The sequence below is a fragment of the Saccopteryx bilineata genome, chromosome 5, assembly GCF_036850765.1.
Source record: "Saccopteryx bilineata isolate mSacBil1 chromosome 5, mSacBil1_pri_phased_curated, whole genome shotgun sequence".
NCBI lineage: Eukaryota > Metazoa > Chordata > Mammalia > Chiroptera > Emballonuridae > Saccopteryx > Saccopteryx bilineata.
Window position 1 is genome coordinate 3,047,729 of NC_089494.1, and position 20,805 is coordinate 3,068,533.

At 59.8% G+C, this 20,805-nt stretch overlaps 2 protein-coding genes across 3 annotated transcripts in view; both read right to left on the reverse strand.

The window, feature by feature from the left end:
• Nucleotides 1-6,376: 6,376 nt before the first annotated feature.
• On the reverse strand, nucleotides 6,377-7,133 carry PRLH (prolactin releasing hormone). The gene is made up of 2 exons (XM_066280345.1): nucleotides 7,034-7,133; nucleotides 6,377-6,543 (listed from the first exon to the last, which is right to left on the reverse strand). The coding sequence occupies exons 1-2, from the start codon at nucleotides 7,131-7,133 to the stop codon at nucleotides 6,377-6,379; spliced, it is 267 nt and encodes an 88-aa protein (XP_066136442.1).
• A 2,804-nt stretch (nucleotides 7,134-9,937) lies between these two features.
• The window catches only part of MLPH (melanophilin), a 42,406-nt gene continuing 31,538 nt past the window's right edge, over nucleotides 9,938-20,805 (reverse strand). The window contains exons 10-16 of one of the 2 annotated variants that reach the window (XR_010731941.1): nucleotides 18,430-18,612; nucleotides 18,029-18,184; nucleotides 17,460-17,552; nucleotides 16,564-16,641; nucleotides 16,081-16,138; nucleotides 15,451-15,550; nucleotides 9,938-11,937 (exon numbers count right to left, since the gene is read on the reverse strand). Coding sequence is in view for 1 of the 2 variants with exons in the window: in XM_066280504.1 (XP_066136601.1) it covers nucleotides 11,911-11,937; nucleotides 15,451-15,554; nucleotides 16,081-16,138; nucleotides 16,564-16,641; nucleotides 17,460-17,552; nucleotides 18,029-18,184; nucleotides 18,430-18,612 (699 nt within the window). In the remaining variant the exon portion in view is untranslated. Of the gene's footprint in view, nucleotides 11,938-15,450; nucleotides 15,555-16,080; nucleotides 16,139-16,563; nucleotides 16,642-17,459; nucleotides 17,553-18,028; nucleotides 18,185-18,429; nucleotides 18,613-20,805 lie in introns of both variants that reach the window. The other variant, XM_066280504.1, reaches the window with a different exon arrangement.

Consider the following 20,805-nt stretch of genomic DNA (forward strand, 5'->3'; position numbering starts at 1 on the left):
GGTGGCTGTTTTTGGGGAGTTAGTGTGGGTTTTCACCCTTGCCTCTGGGTTTATGATAAGCAGGCTTGATATTTTATGTATGTATGTATGTATGTATTTATTTTTTGTATTTTTCTGAAGTTGGAAACGGAGAGGCAGTCAGACAGACCCCCGCATACACCCTACTGGGATCCACCCGGCACGCCCACCAGGGGCGATGCTCTGCCCATCTGGGGCGTTGCTCTGTTGCAACCAGAGCCATCCTAGCACCTGAGGCAGAGGCCATAGAGCCATCCTCAGTGCCCGGGCCAACTTTGCTCCAATGGAGCCTTGGCTGCGGGAGGGGAAGAGAGAGACAGAGAGGAAGGAGAGGGGGAGGGGTGGAGAAGCAGATGGGCGCTTCTCCTTTGTGCCCTGGCCGGGAATCGAACCCAGGACTTCCACACGCCGGGCTGATGTTCTACCGCTGAGCAACCTGGCCAGGGCCCAGGCTTGACATTGTAAATAAGATGCTGTGAGCATCTTAAAGGGCATCTTTGCTATATTGACCTTAAGGATGGACAGGGGGACAGACAGAGAGCCTCCAATCCTGCTGACTTTGAACTTCTTGGCATCCGAAGGTCACCAGCATTTCTAGGGGTCCTTCCTATCCTCTCTCTGCTCATTCATCGTGCATGGGGACATAGGCTGGGCCCCCAGGCCTGGAACTTCAGCGGGGGCTCACCGATGAGGGGCCCTGACAGGGGGCTGCTCAGGACAGAGGCCTGGTGTTGTCTCGGTTCCATCTCGGTGAGATCGGCACAGCATGGCTGTGTTCCTGCCAAAGGTCGTGGCTCCCCTCGCGGGGTCCTCCCTCCCAGCTCTGGCTGCTCCTCCCCCTCACCCCCCACAGCCGTCAGGGGCAGTGCCCGGAGTCTCCCGGCATCTCGCCGCACCTGGGCAGGCGTGACCCTAATGGGAGGAAGCTGGGGTCCTGGCTGGTCCGGCTGCTCTTCTGGGGAGATGGGGACAGCCCAGGTGTTCCACCATGCAGACTTTCCACTGCTTCTTCCAAGGGACACGTTGCCTGGGACCGTCCTGGACAGAAGCAGAGCAGCGTTCTCAGGGCTTTCTTTGGGATAGCTAAAGAAACTATGTAACAGCTTCCGCGAGTTTCCTAGGAAGATATAAGGCCACCTGGGGTTTCACTCCGCCCTTTCCTTGCACGATTTCACGGGCGGACCCTGACAGCTCTCTGCCACGTGTGTCGCACTTTCTGACCATAGTGGAGCCGGACAAGTTCTCACTGCCACTGTTTCCGTTGACGGCTCCCACCCCCGCGGACACCCCTGCACCAACCAGGCGGGACCCACCTCGGAGGCCGCGGAAGGCCAGGGTCGCCCTCTGGCCACTAGAGGGCGATCTACCACCGCCGAATGCAGACCCGCGCCCCTGCTCCCAGGTCCTGGGAGTCCTCACCCCTGAAGGCAGGGCTTTCCGAGGCGTCGTCTCTGATGAGCTGATGGACAGACTCGCCGTGTGGAGGTCAGGGCAGAGCCAAGCCTGTGGGACTCCCGTCTTGCCAGGCTAGCATCGCCGGTTTAGGACGTGTGATTGAAACGTCCCTGGACTCAGCGCCACCAGGCTGCCTCTCAGGGACACCTGGAGTCCGGGCTCCCCGTCGCTTGGGATACTATGGGCCCTTTCCCTGTCCTGCGCCCCCACGAGGCAAGTGGGGCTCCGCCCCGCATTGGGGTCGCCCGGGAGACAGGCAAGCAGCACCCTTGCCCGCCTGATGAGGCTTTTATTAAACTGGTCTGCAGCCCGGGTGTGAGCCCTCCGCAGTGAACCGGCTGGTCGGGCGTGTGGAGGACCGCTGTGAGGGCGGTTCTGTCTGTCCTTCCTCTGGGGGGTGTCCAGTGCCCGGTATAGTGTGTCCAACGCTGAGGCTGGGAACCGTGCCCCCCCCCCCCCCGCCCGAGGAATCTGAAGGAAAGGCTGGCTTTTCTAGAAACAGTCTCCACCGCAGCTGATGGATGATTACGGAAGACCCTCTGGCCAGCGCTCACCCACCTTTATCTCGGCCCGTCCCAGACGGCGTGGGAGGAGGCAGTGGGCACGGAGCCCGTGCGCTGAGGGGCGGGGCCGGCGGGCATTCACTGCTCAGAGGCTTCAGGATAAACGGTCCCAGGACTGTACTGGGTCCTGGGGCGGGGGGCAGTCTGCGAGCCCACCGTCCTGCTGCAGCCTGGGAAGCCGCCCCAGCCCTTCTCAGCCTGGGTGTGGCCCTGGGTCCTCCCAGAGCTGATGTGTGCGTGCACGTGTGTGTGTACATGTGTGTGTGCATGCACATGTGTGTGCATGTGTGTGTGCATACATGTGTGCACGTGGGGGAGGTGGGAGACATGGAGGAGTTGCCCAGGGCACCTCAGAGCCACCCTGCTGACCTGCCCGTGACTGCTGTCCTTCCCATTCTTCTCTTTCTGGTGACCGTGTCCCCTCTGACTCCCCTGGAAGAGCCCCCTTTGCCCAGAGGGGTGACTCAGGGACCCACTCTTCTTAGAAAATTTATTTACTACCCCAACTTAGGACAATTTGAGAATCGAAAATTACTTGCAAGGTGTTGATAAAGAAGAGAGAAACATCTTCCTTGGAAGAATCGGCCTGACACATGTGGGAGGCGTGTGAGAACCCCCACCGTGCCACCGGGGTGCGGTCATGGCCCCCAGTGAGGACGAGGAAGTCAGCGGGCGCTTAAATCACTGGCCGTGAAGGTGGACCCCTGCAGCTCACACAGGGAAACCCTTACAGCTGGGAGATCCACCTCAACTCAACGGTCAGACTCGGCATTGGTCAGAGTGGCCGGGGCCCCAGCATCAGACAAAATGCGACCGGAAGCAGGCAGAAGACTCGTTCGCGCAGTGAGCAAGAGGTTCCACCTTCCAGGGACAGGGCCCGCAGGACCGCAGGACAGGGTGACGGCACCACCAGGGACCGCAGAACAGGGTGACGGCAGCACCAGGGGACCGCAGGACAGGGTGACGGCACCACCAGGGACCGCAGGACAGGGTGACGGCACCACCAGGGACCATAGAACAGGGTGACGGCACCACCGGGGACCTCAGGACAGGGTGACGGCACCACCGGGGACCGCAGGACAGGGTGACGGCACCACCGGGGACCGCAGGACAGGGTGACGGCAGCACCAGGGGACCGCAGGACAGGGTGACGGCAGCACCAGGGGACCTCAGGACAGGGTGACGGCAGCACCAGGGGACCTCAGGACAGGGTGACGGCAGCACCAGGGGACCGCAGGACAGGGTGACGGCACCACCAGGGGACCTCAGACAGGGTGACGGCAGCACCAGGGGACCTCAGGACAGGGTGACGGCAGCACCAGGGGACCGCAGGACAGGGTGACGGCAGCACCAGGGGACCTCAGGACAGGGTGACGGCAGCACCAGGGGACCGCAGGACAGGGTGACGGCAGCACCAGGGACCGCAGGACAGGTTGACGGCAGCACCAGGGGACCGCAGGACGGGGTGACGGCAGCACCAGGGGACCGCAGGACAGGGTGACGGCAGCACCAGGGGACCGCAGGACAGGGTGACGGCACCACCAGGGGACCGCAGGACGGGGTGACGGCAGCACCAGGGACCGCAGGACACGGTGACGGCACCACCAGGGGACCGCAGGACAGGGTGACAGCAGCACCAGGGACCGCAGGACGGGTTGACGGCAGCACCAGGGGACCGCAGGACAGGGTGACGGCATCACCAGGGGACCGCAGGACGGGGTGACGGCAGCACCAGGGGACCGCAGGACAGGGTGACGGCAGCACCAGGGACCGCAGGACACGGTGACGGCAGCACCAGGGACCGCAGGACACGGTGACGGCAGCACCAGGGGACCGCAGGACAGGGTGACAGCAGCACCAGGGACCGCAGGACGGGTTGACGGCAGCACCAGGGGACCGCAGGACGGGGTGACGGCAGCACCAGGGACCGCAGGACAGGGTGACGGCAGCACCAGGGGAACAATCCCACGTGTGGATCATTCTACCAGTTGTCGCTTTTCAGCTCCGGTAAAAGCCAACGTCACCACCAAACAAAGAAGTCAGGAAAGAAAGAGCAGTGAGTAACGGCAGCCGTGACTGTGGGCGAGGGACTGGCTTAAAAACAAAATGACAACTGAGACTTCCCTGCCATATTTGGGGATTTCCGATCACAGACAAAACAGTACAAAATTATCACAAAATTTGTAGGCAAGCTCATAATCGTGTGGTTATGTGGAAGAGCGTCCTTATTTTGAGGAGACAGGTGCTGAGCTATTGAGGGGGGGGACATGAAGAGCAGAGAGAGAAGGGGGCCGGTGAGAAAGTAGGTGCGGGCGTGACTGCTGCATCCCAAGGGCGGGAACGGGATGCTCCTCGTGATGATGTCTGAGCGTTCCCGTGTTCCCGTCTCCCGTGTCCCGTGTTCCCGTGTCCCGTGTTCCCGTGTCCCCGTGTTCCCGTGTCCCGTGTTCCCGTGTCCCGTGTTCCCATGTCCCGTGTCCCCGTGTTCCCGCGTCCCCATGTTCCCGTGTCCCCGTGTTCCCATGTCCCATGTTCCCGTGTCCCGTGTTCCCATGTCCCGTGTTCCCGTGTCCCCGTGTTCCCATGTGTTGGAAACTGCTCATAACTAGGGGATGAGGAGAACACAGACTCACCTGCCTCCCGGCACAGGGATGTTAGTTCCAGGGCTGCCCTCACAAAGTGGGGCAAACAGCAGAAACCTGTGGTCCCTCCCGTGTTGTGGAGCCTGGAAGCCTGGAGAGATGGGGTCCCCACGGGGGGCTGGGAGGGAAAGTGCCCAGGCCCCGCCCAGCTTCTGGGGGTGTCCTGCCGTCTGGGTGCTCCCTGGTGTGTGGAACGTCACCCACCTCTGCCCCCATCCTCACATCACGGCTCCCACGCGTGTGTCTCACGGGGCATCGCTGTATCGGATTAGCGCCTCCCCTGCCCCCCTCCCCCCCCGTATAACTTCATCTTAACCATTTACTGGAAGACCTTGTTTCCAAGGAAGGACACATTGCGGGGCTCAGGACTTTCACATACAAACAAACTCTGGGGACGCCATTCAGCTCAGAACACAAGGCGAGAGCCTGGGATTGTCTGGTGTCCAGCCTGCCGGCTTCCCAGAGCCCAGAGGGTCTGACTGCTGCCCCCTCCCGGCGGGCCAGAGGCAGAGCCGGACTTGAGCCACAACTGATTAACCTTGGGAAGGTCCTTCCCTCAGGCCCTCTGAGGGGGCAGGTCACCACGGTTGACCCTCTCACTGCCCCACCTGACGAGAAGAGGTGCAGCCCATCTGGGTGGTCTGGGCCAGCTCTGGGTCCTCTCCCCGGCTGGTGAGCCATGGACCCACCTTCCTCGAACAGAGCAGGGAGAGCCGGGGCCTGGGGTCCTGCGGGCGGCCCCGAGCCCTGGGCCCTCCGGAGCGTGGGTGACCAGGAGTCCTGCGGTCAGGGCGGGGTCCAGAGGCCCCGACAGCAGGGTGCAGGCCGAGATCTGAGCTTTGTGCTTAGGAGCAGGTGTTGAAGCTGTCCCCCCAGCCTGTGCCCAGGGGTGGGGGCTGGGGGACGGGGTTCACATGCCCCGAACGCCCCCTGGCCAGCGGCCCCCCGAGCTCAGGAACAAGGCGGATGGTCCTGTCCCGGGGTGTTCAGGTGTGAGAGCTGAGGCTCAGAGAAGCAAGGGGCTGAACATCCCCTCATCCCAAAGCAGGTTACATCTGGGCAGGGGGGAGCCACCCCCTGAGCGGCCTGAGGCCGGCAGCCAAGGGACCTGTGGGGGCAGGACGCAAGCTAGGTTCTGTCTCCCTGCTGTGGGTTGGGGACAAGAAGCTCAGGATAGGGGGAGGGGGGAGAGGGAAAGGGAAAGGGGGAGGGGGAGGGGCACAAAGAAAACTAGATAGAAGGTGACAGAGGACAATCTGACTTTGGGTGATGGGTATGCAACATAATTGAACGACAAGATAACCTGGACTTGTTATCTTTGAATATATGTATCCTGATTTATTGATGTCACCCCATTAAAAATAAAATTATAATAAAATTAAAAAAAAAGAAGCTCAGGATGTTTTTTCTCCTCCAAGTACCAACCAGGGAGGGGCCGGAGCTGGGGGAGGGGCAGGTGGCCGAGGCCTGAGTGGCCGTTCTGGCTGGACAGCACCGGGGACGGCACTGCGGGATGCCCGTGACTAGGATGGCCCCAGCTCCACTCCTCCCTGAAGGTGCCCCTGAACCCTGAGTGTCCCCCCTGCTTGTCACCACACAGATGCCTGTAAACTCGACCAGCTGCTTTTATTTGGGTTGAAGGGAAAGTGGCCCCTGGCGGAGGGGGAGGGGCGCACGGGGAGCAGGAGGCTGCCGGGGTCACTCCTCCAGCGCTGGGCTGTCCCCTGCCTCCTTCCAGGGGGAAGCTGCCCGCTGGTGCCAGAGGAGCGGCCTCTGGAAGTCCCTCAGGGCCACTCTGCGCCGGCCGAAGCGGCCCACAGGCCTGATTCTGCGACTGGCGTACCAGGCGGGATCGACGTCTGGGGCTGTAGAGAGGAGAGTAGGAGCTGCCACAACTCGTGTCCCCGGGTGTGACAGTGCCCCACCCCGTGGAGCTCTGGGCTCCCGCCTGGGGGGTGGGGGTGGCAGGGCCCAGCATACACACTCGGTGCTCCCCCTGGGGGCTCTCAGCTCCCTGCGGCCGGGTCCCCCAGGCCAGGGGACCACCGCAGAGGAGCGGCATCCAGAGCAGCTGGCCAGCGGGGACTTTGGGAAACAGGAGTGCAGACTCACAGCAGCACCCAGGACCAGCTCCCCTTCCTGGCCTCCCCCCTCCTTGTGCCAGGGGTGAGCAAAGTCTGCTGGGCTCCAGGCCGCCCTGGTGGCGGGAAGTGAGCCCCTCAGATGTGTGCTGCACAGGGACACTGGGACGGTCACTGACAGTCAGGCCAGGCCCCCAGGTCCTCTGCAAGGACGGTGCCCCAGTCTTGGAGGCGGCCGTGGCAGTGGGGGCGTGGGGAGCCCACGGGCACTCACTGTGGATCTCCACGGTGTGCGGGTGCGCCCGGCTGGCAGTGCCCTGCAGGACCAGCCCGAGCAGCAGCAGGCACAGGAGCGAGGCCCGCCACACCGTCATCCCCGTGGCTCCTCGCCGAGGCCCTGCGCGCGGCGGGTCCCCACTCAGGAGGGCGCAGCCTGGGGCAGAGGGGCGGGGGCAGCGTTAGACACGCGTGAGGGGGCATGTGCACAGAGCTGGGAGCCTTTGCTAACGGGAGCGCCGTGTGTGTGCGTGAGAGTGCATGCACATGAGGGTATGGGTGTGTGTCAGACGTGTATGAGGGGTGCGTGTACATGCATGTGCCTGTGTGTACGTGTGAGAGGGCGCGTGTATGTGGGAGTGTGTGTGTGCGCGTGCGTTCCTCTGCTCTGTGCCGGGGTGCGCACGAGTGTGCCCGTGGCAGACTGCCCTGGCAAAGTCCTGCGCCCTCCCGGGACCCTGTCTGTCCTCTGTACAGTGAGACGCTGTCATCAGAAGGAACCGGGAGGTGTGGGGACCCGAGTCAGGCTGCGTGGAGACCGCTAGCAGGGCCCGTCTCCTGATTTCTGGGGACCACTCCTCCGAGCAGATGATTGTTGCTGCCAGTCCAGCGGGTTTCCCGGCTGTATTCTCAGTAGGGTGACAGGAGTGGCCGTCACCCTGTGTCTCCACCATGGGCAGCGCTAGAGCCCTGGGAGCCCTGGGGGGGGGGCGCAGGGGTGGCCCTCGGACACAGAACTGTGCGGTGGCCGTCCCTGTCTGCCCTGCCCGCGGTGCCCAGCGCTAGCGTTGGCTGCCGGAAGAGCCAGCATGGCCTTTGGAGAGCCCCCACCCACACAGGGAGATCGGCAGAGACGGAGGGCAGGGTGGCCGGCCTCCCAGGCTACTCACTGTGCTTCCCCATGGCGGTGGCGAGCGCTGGCTGCCGCTGTCCTGAGCGGTGACTCAGTCCCCAGTCGGGAGCCAGCTCACCCCTTTTATAGCCCCAGGAGGAAGCGGCCGACCCCCAGCTACCCCCCACCCTCCGTCCCCCCTTCCCTCACGGGGCAGCATCAGAGTCTTTGTCAATTTCTTCTTCCATTTTTTTAAAACTCATCAGTGATGTGATTTGTCCCTTCCTGGGTTATATAATTTCATTTGGGCCAAGTGGTTTTAAAACACATTAGCCTCCCTTCTCCGTGCTGGCCTTGGGGCGGACTTCACAGCCAGCACCGCGCGAGACACTGCCGCCCGCACAGACGGGGCGGCCCATCCTCTGCCCGTCCTCGGCCCGTCCTCGGCCCGTCCTCTGCCCGTCCTCCGCCCGCCCTCCGCCCGCCCTCCGCCCGCCCTCCGCCCGCCCTCCGCCCGCCCTCGGCCCGCCCTCCGCCCGTCCTCGGCCTGTCCTCTGGTCCTCTGCGCCACGCTGAAGGGAGGAGGCACCCACGCCCCGCACGACAGTCTCACATCCCCGTGACCCGGCTCAGCCCTGTCCCGGCTCCGGTGCGGTTTTTTTCTGCGGGGACATTCTTACAGGCAGACGACTCTTGTCCTATTTCTCTGACTTAGGACAGGTCCCTCTCTAGACTTTGACAAGTCCTTGTAATTAGTGTGTAAAATAAACAAGTTTATCATCGTCACAAAATAAATATGTTGAGTTTTATTAGAAAAGCCATTTCTGTACGTCTGGAAAGAATTGAACGCACACGGAAAAATAGGGGAAAAAATACACCAATCAAGTCAAAGAAGCGATTCTTTTCCACAGATGATGTGAGGCGAACGTGATAACCACTACACTACGGAAACCTCCATTCCACAGGTGATGTGATTCCTTCTCATGGGTTTCCCACGTCTCTTCTGGGTCAAATCACCATGTTTATAATATGTTTTGATTCTCTCTTTTTTTCCATTTAACAATCATGTCCACAATTATCTATTGATGCCACTTGGAATGAGTGACAATATTGTACTTGAACCTAAGAACCCGTTATTCGAGTTCCGAATAATTTGATTATGTCGAAGGTCACTACAAAGAGGAACCTCTCCAGGGGGGACAGACCTCTCGGTGGCCCCCCCGGATGTGCAGGGTTGTGACCCGAACCTCATGTGACTCTGTCAGACTTCTAGGAAAACCTCAGGGCAGCGCCCTGTCCCCTCCGGGGGAGTGGTTGGCCATTCCTGGTGATGGCAGTGGGCTCCCCGGGGGTCTGGAGTCCGGGGCACTGGGCAGGGGACCAGTGGCAGGAGCACAAGGGTGTGGGCAGGTGCAGGGCTCTGGTGGTGGCTGCAGGGGGGTCACTGGGGACGTATTCTGTCCGAAGTCCCTGGGGGGGGCAGTGTTAGCAGTGGCCAAGTGCTCCCAAGTTTTCTTATGAATAGAGGTGATGGATCGCTGTCTGGAGGTGCCCTGCAGTCTGGGGGGTGGTCCTCATGAATGTGTGTGTAGTCAGGGCCACCTGGAGCAATAGAACTGTGAGACTGTAGGGTATAAGCATGGGAGCATGTGTGCACATGTGTGCTTGTGTGTATGTATGCATGCGCCTGTGTGTAATATGTGCACCTGTGTGCATGTGCCTACGTGCATGCATGTGCCTGTGTACATGTGTGTGCACACATGTGCTTGTGTATGAATGTGCCTGTGTGCACACACGTGCTTGTATGTGTGCATGTAGGTGCCAGTGTGTAATGTGTCTCTGTGTACATGTGTATGCACACATGTGCTTCTGTGTATGTGTATGCATGTGCCTGTGTGTAATGTGTGTGCCTGTGTGTAGCGGGGGGAAATGCACCCCTTTTCAGCAAAGTAGCTTCGTCACAGTGTGGGTGCCCTGCCCCTTTGAGGGTTCACCAGTGGGTGGCCGCAGGCAGTGTGAGAAAAGAAAATTAAAGGCATCAGATGAGAAAAAAAAATCCTAAATAAAACATATTCTTCCATCACCATTTATTCTGCTTCTATCTCCCCTCTAAATAAAGCAGTAAAGGCACAAATCCCGCAATGTATGAAAACGCCTAGTTCTCTTGACCAGGAAGGTTTATCCCAGGAAAGCAAGGGTTTTTCGTGTTAGGAAAAGTCCCGGAGGAGTCTGAGGAGAGACATGAGCTCCGAGGCGGTCTGGGAGACACAGAGGACAGGGGGATCTGGCTCCGAGCTGGGTGGGCTCGGCTGGGAGCTCCGTGGGTGGGGTACGTGACACGTTCAGAGGTGGCAGGGGTTGGAGAGCTGAGGGACGGCCACGGGGCTGCTCTGTGTGTCTGTAGCTCCTCAGCGAGACCATGGCCATGGATGGAACACGGGCGTGAACAGGTTCCGGAGGACAGCACTCACCATCCTATGATGGGAACATGCAGGGACATGTCCAGGCAGCCAGGACTGTCTCTTCTCTGACTCCTAGGGGCTCACATCGACTCTAATGCACTTGGTGACTAAGGAAGGCTGTACACAAAAAATCGACCCCCTTCTCGTTTACAGGAATCTTTGACTCGTTTGCAGCATTGAGTTGGGAGAGACGCCCATTAATCAGCCTCCATTCTGAGAAGGGGCACTGAACCCCCTTTCCCACAAGACCTGGCACAGTCTGAGGCGCTCAGCCGGTCCCTCGGGGGCTACCTGACCCATGAAACGCTGCGTTTGCCCTGGGAGCTGCCCGTGGACAACGAGACCCCTGTGGGGACCGCGACGTCACGGGCTCAGTGGGAGCACAGAGCTCATGGTGTGGAGTCCAGGTGCCTGTGGGCGGGGCTGGTGCCAGCCGTCCGGTTAGAAGACGTCTCGTCACCACGGCCCTTGGGCCTCACTTCTCCGTCTCCCCCTTTGCGGTACCAGTTTGATAAAGACAAGTTAAAGCCTGACCCAAAGTCACTTCACAGAGGATAGAAACTGCATAGAGCTCTGGGGACGCTGCCTCACTCTAAGGGCTCTGTGTCCTTCGTCGCATGCGTGGCAGGCTTGAATTTAATCTAAACATTAAACAAAACCAGTGAACCCACGTAGGAAGCCACAGCGGGCTCGGGGAGGGGGATGTGATGACTGTTCCTATGCTTAGAGGCAGCTCTGGAGGGGTCCCAGCGGGCTCCTCTTCAAGCTGGATGAGCCTCACAGACACCCAGAAGAAGCCCTAAACCCTAGTCTGTCTGAGATGGAGGACTTAGGGCTCATCTACGGAACTGACGGCAGGTGGCCGGTGGGTACCACCCATCGGTGCTGGCCCTCTGGGACCCTGGCCGCTGCCGGTCCACCAAGAGCCCCTGTGGGTCCTCTGCCTCTGCGTCTGTTCACGGATCAAACGCTCACTCACACTGTGTGCACCTCTGCCCTTGACCGCAGGGGAATGATGTCTCCCAGGGACCTCCAGATGAACTTGCAGACCAGGTATGTGCTGGGAGTGGGAAGGGGGCTCTATTCTCCTCTTGTTATTCAGCTGGTCTGAGTGGCTACTTGTGTCAATATCAATTTCCTTCTCCAGTCACACCCACACACAACACATGGCAAGAACATACAGACAGCTGGTGCATAACCGCTGGCCCTTTCTGCTCCACTCGTGACAGCCACAGAAGAAAGGCAGCAGTGGGAGGGGTGAAAGGTCACACCAGGCAGGTCTGTGTGTCCTTCAGAAAGTTTGAACAATGTTGTCAAACACAGCTGAGACGTTTCTGGCAGATGGAGCAGGCTGGCCTGAGAAGTCGACCGAGAATGTGGGGGAGCGGTTGCCGGTCTGAGGACCATTGTCATTTCGCAGGTGGGGTCCCATCAGGGATGGTGTTTCTTCCTATTTCTTCACTGGACAGTGCAGAGTGGAGAGCTCAGGGCAGATGGTGGGGGACACGATGGTTGTGGGGGGGAGGAATCAGGGCAGGGCCACACCGTTGCTCTGTCCTGTTCCGGTGAACCTCTGCCCCCTTAGGGGGGGTGGATCATCACAGGTTTCTGCAAAGCACAAGCATGCATGTATACATAAGTGTGCACAGATGGGCATGTACGTACATGCACATGCACACATAAACATGCACAGATGGGTGTGCACACAGATATACATGTAAACATGCACAGATGGATATGCATACAGATGCACACATAAGCATGCACAGATGGATGTGAACAGGGGTGCACACACATGCACACATAAGTGTGCACAGATGGATGTGTACAGGGATGCACATACATGCACACATAAGCATGCACAGATGGGCATGCACATGGATGCATACATAGGCATGCACAGATGGACATGCACACATGCACACATAAGCATGCACAGATGGATGTGCACAGAGATGCACAATGCATGCACACATAAGCATGCACAGGGATGCACACACATGCACACATAAGCATGCACAGGGATGCACACACATGCACACATAAGCATACACAGGGATGCACACACATGCACACACAGATGGGCATGTGCACATATGCACACATAAGCGTGCACAGATGGGCAAGCACACAGATGCATACATAAGTGTGCAGAGGTGGGCATGCACACATATGCACACACATAAGCATGCACAGAGGAACACACACAGGTAGACACGAACTTGGACTTATGGGTTTGTATGTGGAAACACATGAGCATATGCACAGACACACACAGGTGAATGAGTGTGCACACCACACAGGAGTGTACAAAGCTTCACACACACACACAGACATGTTGGCCAGAAGGCAGTACTCAACCCCTCCCTGCCTCTGTTCCCCAGCTGATCATTTAACATTCTGGAACACGAAGGTACGTGCTCAGCCGAAAGCATTTGGTTCCTCAGGTTCCCATGGACAGTTTCTTATTCTCTGTCATCAGTTGTCTGTGGGGATGGCCGTCCTCTGGCCACTGTCGAGACAGCCTCTTTCCTGGCTATGGTGGGCCATGCAGGAAGTCCCTGCGTACTTGTCCCTCGTTTGGGCTGGACTAATGATGGCCGTGTTGAGCACGCACGCCCCACCTCCATCGCCAACACAAGACTCACACAGCCACCAATGCAGTATCCCCGCTTTTGTGCGTCTCTCTTATGAGATACCCTGACACCCCTTTTAAACGTGGGGTCCATGGGAAGGAGAATGCACCAGTGCAAACTCCTGGGGCTGCTGTGATGTCCGGCTCATGGGAGGCAGGTGCAGCGGGCAGGCCAGCTGCTGGAGGGACGTGGGTGTGAGGGCTGTGGGACTGAGGTGTGCGGACCTTGGTCGTGGCCACCAGACACTGCGTCACCATGAGCATCCCGAGGACGTGGGCGTGACCCTGTGGCCCCAGAGGGCAGCTGTTTCAAGCTGTCCCAGTGCTGCGTTTGCAGAAGGTGCTGGGGTTGCCTCAGACAGGAGGGACCCGCCTGAGGAAAGTGGCTGTCCTGGTGCTGAAAACAGGGACTTCGGTGCCAGAAAAGGGCCTTCAAGGTGTACTGTGTAGGAGCTGAGGCCACCGCTCTGCTGGACACAGCCTGAAAGGTCCTGGGGTTTGAGAGGTGCCTGGGAGATGGTTCTGGGGAGAGCCCTCTCCTACGGAAGGAAGTCGGGACAGTCTTGACCTTGGCGTCTGCACGGAGACTTGGCTGAACGATCTCATGGACTGTCCCCTCGCCTGGGTGTCCTCACTGTCTCATGGACTGTCCCCTTCCCTGAGTGTCCTCACTGTCCCATTGACTGTCCCCTCGCCTGGGTGTCCTCACTGTCTCATGGACTGTCCCCTCGCCTGGGTGTCCTCACTGTCTCATGGACTGTCCCCTTCTCTAAGTGTCCTCACTGTCCCATTGACTGTCCCCTCACCTGAGTGTCCTCACTGTCTCATGAACTGTCCCCTTCCCTGAGTGTCCTCACTGTCCCATTGACTGTCCCCTTCCCTGAGTGTCCTCACTGTCCCATTGACTGTCCCCTTCCCTGAGTGTCCTCACTGTCTCATGGACTGTCCCCTTCCCTGAGTGTCCTCACTGTCCCATTGACTGTTCCCTTCCCTGAGTGTCCTCACTGTCTCATGGACTGTCCCCTCGCCTGAGTGTCCTTACTGTCTCATGAACTGTCCCCTCGCCTGAGTGTCCTCACTGTCCCATTGACTGTCCCCTTCCCTGAGTGTCCTCACTGTCTCATGGACTGTCCCCTTCCCTGAGTGTCCTCACTGTCCCATTGACTGTCCCCTTCCCTGAGTGTCCTCACTGTCTCATGGACTGTCCCCTTCCCTGAGTGTCCTCACTGTCCCATTGACTGTCCCCTTCCCTGAGTGTCCTCACTGTCTCATGGACTGTCCCCTCGCCTGAGTGTCCTTACTGTCTCATGAACTGTCCCCTCGCCTGAGTGTCCTCACTGTCCCATTGACTGTCCCCTTCCCTGAGTGTCCTCACTGTCTCATGGACTGTCCCCTTCCCTGAGTGTCCTCACTGTCCCATTGACTGTCCCCTTCCCTGAGTGTCCTCACTGTCCCATTGACTGTCCCCTTCCCTGAGTGTCCTCACTGTCTCATGGACTGTCCCCTCGCCTGAGTGTCCTTACTGTCTCATGAACTGTCCCCTCGCCTGAGTGTCCTCACTGTCCCATTGACTGTCCCCTTCCCTGAGTGTCCTCACTGTCTCATGGACTGTCCCCTTCCCTGAGTGTCCTCACTGTCCCATTGACCGTCCCCTTCCCTGAGTGTCCTCACTGTCTCATGGACCGTCCCCTTCCCTGAGTGTCCTCACTGTCCCATGGACCGTCCCCTTCCCTGAGTGTCCTCACTGTCCCATGGACTGTCCCCTTCCCTGAGTGTCCTCACTGTCCCATGGACTGTCCCCTTCCCTGAGTGTCCTCACTGTCTCATGGACTGTCCCCTTCTCTGAGTGTCCTCACTGTCCCATTGACTGTCCCCTCGTCTGAGTGTCCTCACTGTCTCATGGACTGTCCCCTTCCCTGAGTGTCCTCACTGTCCCATTGACTGTCCCCTTCCCTGAGTGTCCTCACTGTCTCATGGACTGTCCCCTTCCCTGAGTGTCCTCACTGTCCCATTGACTGTCCCCTTCCCTGAGTGTCCTCACTGTCTCATGAACTGTCCCCTTCTCTGAGTGTCCTCACTGTCTCATGAACTGTCCCCTTCTCTGAGTGTCCTCACTGTCTCATGAACTGTCCCCTTCTCTGAGTGTCCTCACTGTCCCATGGACTGTTCCCTCGCCTGAGTGTCCTCACTGTCTCATGGACTGTCCCCTTCTCTGAGTGTCCTCACTGTCTCATGGACTGTCCCCTTCCCTGAGTGTCCTCACTGTCACATGGACTGTCCCCTTCCCTGAGTTCAGACCTGCCCCAGGGCAAGCAGAGAGAGACCCATGATTGATGTATCTTGTAACTTTAAGAAAAGCTTCCCATTTTTGTTTCAATCTTTTGCCAACTTTACCCCAATTTTCTTTACTCAGAACACTTATCAGTGAGTTCTCTGACCAGCCACAGCATTTTGAAGACACCGCGGGGGAGCGTGATGAAACTTACCGCAAAGCTGTGGTGGGCAGTCCCCCGCCGGCCGCCGTTGGGGTTTCTCTGCGTCAGGGACCCGCGGTACACCGACTTCCGATCGAAGGACTCGTCATCTCTGTCTTTGGTGGGTGGGGGAAAACAGAGGGGTCGTGCTTATGAATCACAGACTCACCCCAAACAAGTGTCTTCGCCTCCCAAGACATGAACAAAGTAGCCTTTTCAGAAGTTTTCTCAGCACTCAAGAGTTTCAGCAAAGCATCTGCATTTTAGCCACTGTGCAAATTAACACTTGGGTCTGACCCTGTCTCCCTGATTTTGGAGCAGGCATGAAAGCCCTACCTCTCTGGGTCCCCAAAAATGCTCACGGTGGCAAAACAACAGAAATGTCCTTGCACTAGTGTGCGCGGCACGCCCGCTGTTTTCTTTACCGCTGTGACTGGACAGCGGGTCCGAGGGGTCCGGGGCCTCTGACCCTCAGAGCAGGGCCTTTCTTCGGGGCTTTGGGTGTGAAATTAACCACGTCAGGTGCAGAGCATGAGCTGCTATGTGGGTTCCACAGTTTACTAGAAATGCAGAGCCCCCCCCCCATGTCTCAGGGCCATCTCTCAGCTCGTGGCGGGGATGAGGGGAGCAGGGGACACTTACCTTGACCTGTAGGGGAACCACTGACCTCCCTCCTCAGAAGGCAGGGCATGGCCATCACCTGGGAGGAAGAAGACACCGCTGGGCTCCACTCAGCTGTGGTTTTCAGAAACCACGGGGAGCCACTGGGGACTTATCATTCTTCCAGATTCTAATTCAGCATGGGGAGCTGTTTTCTGTTCTTTGGCAATGTTCTAACTTTTAACAATATCCCGACGCCATATCATCGATCAATTGAGCACAAGTGCCAGGATGTGAGAGACAGGTTAGCTTTGGGGGTGGAGGGCTGCCTAGTTCCGGTGCTGTGGGCGCGGGGGTTCCACCCATGTCCACTCCCCCCCCCCCGGCTCAGGGAGTCTCTGAGGCCACTGACCTGTGAGGCTTGCCCAGTTCCCAACCACCCCGTGGACCTGTCAGGTGTCTGGAGAAGCCGTGTCAACCTTTTACCCTTTGTGTGGCCTCTGGAGGGCGGAGGGACTCACACACCTGCACCTCCTCCGGAGGGCCTGCGGGCCAATCTGTGGGGCTCTGCTCAACCTTCCCAGCCAGCCGGGGAAGAAGTATCTGGAGGAGAGGGAAGAAGCCTGTGTTCTGACTGCCCGGTGTGACCCCAGCCTCGGAGGGGGGGGGTGTCGCTGGACACAGGAGGGACGTCCTCTTCCAACACTCGGGCAGAGAGGCGGGGAAGGCACGTGGGCCCGGCCAGACATACCACCCCGTGCTCTGGGACGAGGGCGGCCGGGTCTGGCCAATCAAAATACAGAAGGCTCCGTTCGCTTTGATTCCAGATAAACAACAAATCCTTTCTCAGTGGCCGTGCCCAGTACTGCATGGGATACGCGGACACTGGAGAATGATTGGTCGTTCATGTGACATTTGGCTCTCACCGGGCACCCTGACCCTGCGTGCTGCCCGGCAATCCTGTCTGGGTCCCTCTTTCGTTTTCGGCCAGATCTCCTCACCAGTGTGATTCCATCTGAACATCCCTGACTTGACTCAGGAGAGGAGGATGCTGTGGGGAACCCTCCCCCCTTGTTCTGGTCACACCCATGTCATCACGGGCAGTTTAGTGAGTTGCCAACACAAGGTGTCATCTTTCGGTGGCTTCCTTTGCACTTGAAACTGTGTGTGCGTGTGGGCGTGCTCCCAGTCCCCAGGGCCCCTCATAAAGCACTTTCTCCCGGAAAACAATAATAAACGAAGAAGAACTGGCACAGGGCACAGTCCACCGGTGACTGGAGGCTGTTAGGACGCTGAGGCTGCCACTTCAAGGAGGGGGAGGTGGCCGGCCTGGGGCTCTCAGTTTCAGGCCCTTGGGTGGCCGTGGGCTCCTGGCCAGGTGTCCGGGCACCCAGCCTCCAGGGCGCCGGGTGTCCACTCACCGGGAGCTTGGACCTCCTGCGCGGCTTTCCTGAGGGCCTCACGGTGAGGCCAGCGGCCCGCAAGGCTGCGATCCTGGACTCGATCTCCGAAACCTAGGGGAACGGTGAAGGACAGACAGACGTCACCAGGACGTCCCATCTCAGCGTCACGGTGCCGTGAGAGCAGCCGTCCGATTCACCGTGTTTCCCCTGAAGGTTGGGGTCCCACCCAGATGCACTTCCTGGGGGTCCCGTTTCGTGCAGGTGTCCGGGTGGGGAGCAGCGGTCCTGAGCCCCGCCCGGGGGCTGTCCTAGAGTCCGCCCCTGCCTCTGGGGGCGCCCCTCCCTGGGGGCGGGGCGTGGTGAGAGCCCGCCTCTCTGCTGCCACTCAAACGCTGCCCGCCCCTCGGGGTGGGGGTGCGGTGGGGGCAGTGGAGTGTGATTCCCACGGGGACCCCCACGCTCCTGCTCTGGAGCCGGTGGGCGCTGCTGTGTGGGGGCCGCTGGGGGACCCTCCCCGGCCGTCAGCCCTTGGGGGCCCCAACACTGTATCCTGGGGCGCCCTCTGGTCCCGGCGGCCGCAGGGCTACCTCGCTCTCCGCCTGTTGAACCTCGGAGGCTGCCACGGCCACCCTGTTCTCCAGCTCTGACAGCGCCTCGTCCGGCGTCCGGGCGGCCTGGATGGGGTCCCGAGGGCCGGGGGGCCTCTCTTCCCACCTGGGTGTCCAGCCCGCCGACGTGTGCACCTGGGGGGGGGATGACCGTGAGCACAGCAGGGGGGCCGCGGGCTCTCACCGACCAGGGCCTCGCCCTCAGGGTCCTCTTCTCCTCGGGCCTGGAGCAGGGCGGCCAGGAGGTCAGCAGGGGCCGGGCAGCTCCTAACGGGACCCTCCGTGACCGCCGGGGGCTGGGCGGCTGGCTTAGCTGCCGACCGCTGACCCCTCACGCCGCCTCCGCTCGGTCCCGCGGTGACCGCCGGGGGCGGCCTTACCTCTGCCGTCCTCCCAGGACGGTCCTCCCAGGGGGGGCTCCTGTCCAGCCCCAGCCCTTCATCCTTGCCCTCCTCCTCGGACGACGCCCGCCGGTCACTGACGCTGCTGGTCAGCTCCTCCAGCTTTCTCCTGAGGGCCTCCTCCTCCACGTCCGCGGCAGTGGGCTCGCTGGCGCCTGGACACTGAAATGAGCAGGGGAGCAGGTCTGGTTCTGGGGGTCCCGTCAGCACCGCGCTCTGCGGCAGGGCCGGGAGGCGGCCCACCCTCGAGCCCATCCAAGGCCCCCACTGAGGCCTGCATCTCTTGAGTTTGTTTCTGATTTATTTATTTATTTATTTACTTAAGATCCCACAGATAAATGACATTGGGTGGCTCTGGTCTTTCTCTGTACGACTTCTTTCACCGAGCCTGACACCCTTCAGGGGTTTCAAACTCAACTCAGCATGTGGGCCACAGAGCAAGATCATAGCCGTTCGGCGGGCCGCACTAGGTCTACAAAAGGCAACTGTTACGCAACACTTTTCAGTGTCACAAAACGACCAGAAACTGTAGTTCGTGGATTAGTCTGCGGGCCGCACAAAATTGTTCGGCGGGCTGCATGCGGCCCGCGGGCCGCGAGTTTGAGACCTCTGCTGAGTCTAGGTCCATCCGTGTGCAGCAAACGGCAAGGTTTTATTCTTTACGACGGCTGGGTCAGGCTCCTCTGTGTCTACGAACCACACCTCTTTTTAAAAAATTTCCATTATTAATAAACTGACTGATGGGTTGACTTTCAGAGAGAGAGGACGAGAGACAGACAGACACAGAGACACATCGACCTGTCGCCCTCCTTATTCATGCCGCCAGCCCAGCGGTTGGTTCTGGCAGGTTCCGTATGTCCGGACGACGCTCTGCCCAACGCAGTACCCGCCTGGGGCCCGAACCAACTCTTCTTTACCCCCTATTTCCCTGCCGGGGCTGGTGTAAATAACACTGCAGCCCACCAGGGTGTCGGTATCTTTACTAATTATTATTTTTTCGTTTGTGCCTTGTTGGCACCTCCACCTCCTTTAACAGAGGGGCTGCGGGGCCCTGTCGCCAGGCGGGTCAGCAGACTCCCCACCGCCGACGTGCGCTTCGTCACCACAAAACTCTGCAGCGAGAGACGGCACCGTGCCCCGGACACAGCCCGCTCCCAGCAGCACGGCCGTGGAGACACCAGACTCCCCCACCTGTGGGTGCAGAGCTGATGCCGCCTCCAAGGCCACGACGCGGGGAGGGGACCCTTGACACCCATCTGCCATGCCACGGGTCCCGGAACCCCCAGCAGGAGCTGGGCGCGCACTGGGGGGACGACCAGGGCAGGGGAGGAGACGCATTCGCCGACACCGGGGAGCGGGACCTGGAAAACTCTGACGTCCCATCCCAACAGCACAGGAAGGCGTGCATTTACCACACCCGGCTCATCAAACAAAAAGCTATTACCTGGCAAGAGCCTCTGGTCACTTGGGGGCCCAGGAGCCACACAAGGTGACCACCAGAAGTGACTAACTGTGCGGCTTCCTCATCCCTGAGTCACCGGAAGCTATTAGCTCCCAGACGGGGACACGAGAAGATCTATTCTCGTCTGGTGTCCTCCCAGCCCGGCAGAGGTGGCCTTCCTGCCATCACCTCCCCCGAGGCCCAGCTGGCTCGGGGACAGGGACACGCTCTCGGGCGGTTCGGGAGGGAATTAGTCGGAGGCTCAGGGCGCTGAGAGCTCTGAGCGGGCGGAGCTGCCCGAAGAGAGGAGAGAGGGTCTCGCTCTGGAGTGGCTGCCAGTAACTGAAACCCCCCTCTGGTGACTCTCAGAAGTCTAAAGAGACAGCGATCAATCAACACCCGTGGGGGCGGGTGCCCTGCGGACAGCCGTGTCTCCCCGAGGAGGAGGGCATCTGGCTGCTACTTCGGGCCTGAGGAGGAGGAAGGAGCCTGACCCTTACAGGCCCCGACAGAGTCATTGTGAAATGTCACTTCTGGAGTGAAAAGAAAGGAAAACATCCCACGATGTTAACTGGGAGCACTCTCACCTGGGGTTGGGGGATGGGCGTGGGCAGCACCGAGCCATGCAAAGGCAGCGGGCACCGGGCTGTGGGCACCGAGCCATGCAAAGGCAGCGGGCACTGGGCTGTGGGCACTGAGCCATGCAAAGGCAGCGGGCACCGGGCTGTGGGCACCAGGCAGCAGGCACCGGGCTGTGGGCACCGGGCTGTGGGCTCAGGCTGTGGGCACCAGGCTGGCACTCTGAGCAAGGCCAGGGCAGCACCCAGGCCCCCCAGGAAGAGGGAGCCCTCCAGGATGACGTGCACATGGCGGACACAACACAACCCTGGTTCTCTACCTGGTGTCGAGAGCGG

Excerpts from the sequence above, each read along its gene's own strand:
- PRLH (XM_066280345.1), bottom strand. The coding sequence starts at position 7,133 with ATGACGGTGTGGCGGGCCTCGCTCCTGTGCCTGCTGCTGCTCGGGCTG. Across the intron at positions 6,544-7,033 it reads GCACACCGTGGAGATCCACA|CCCCAGACGTCGATCCCGCC; the intron begins GTGAGTGCCCGT and ends TCCTCTCTACAG.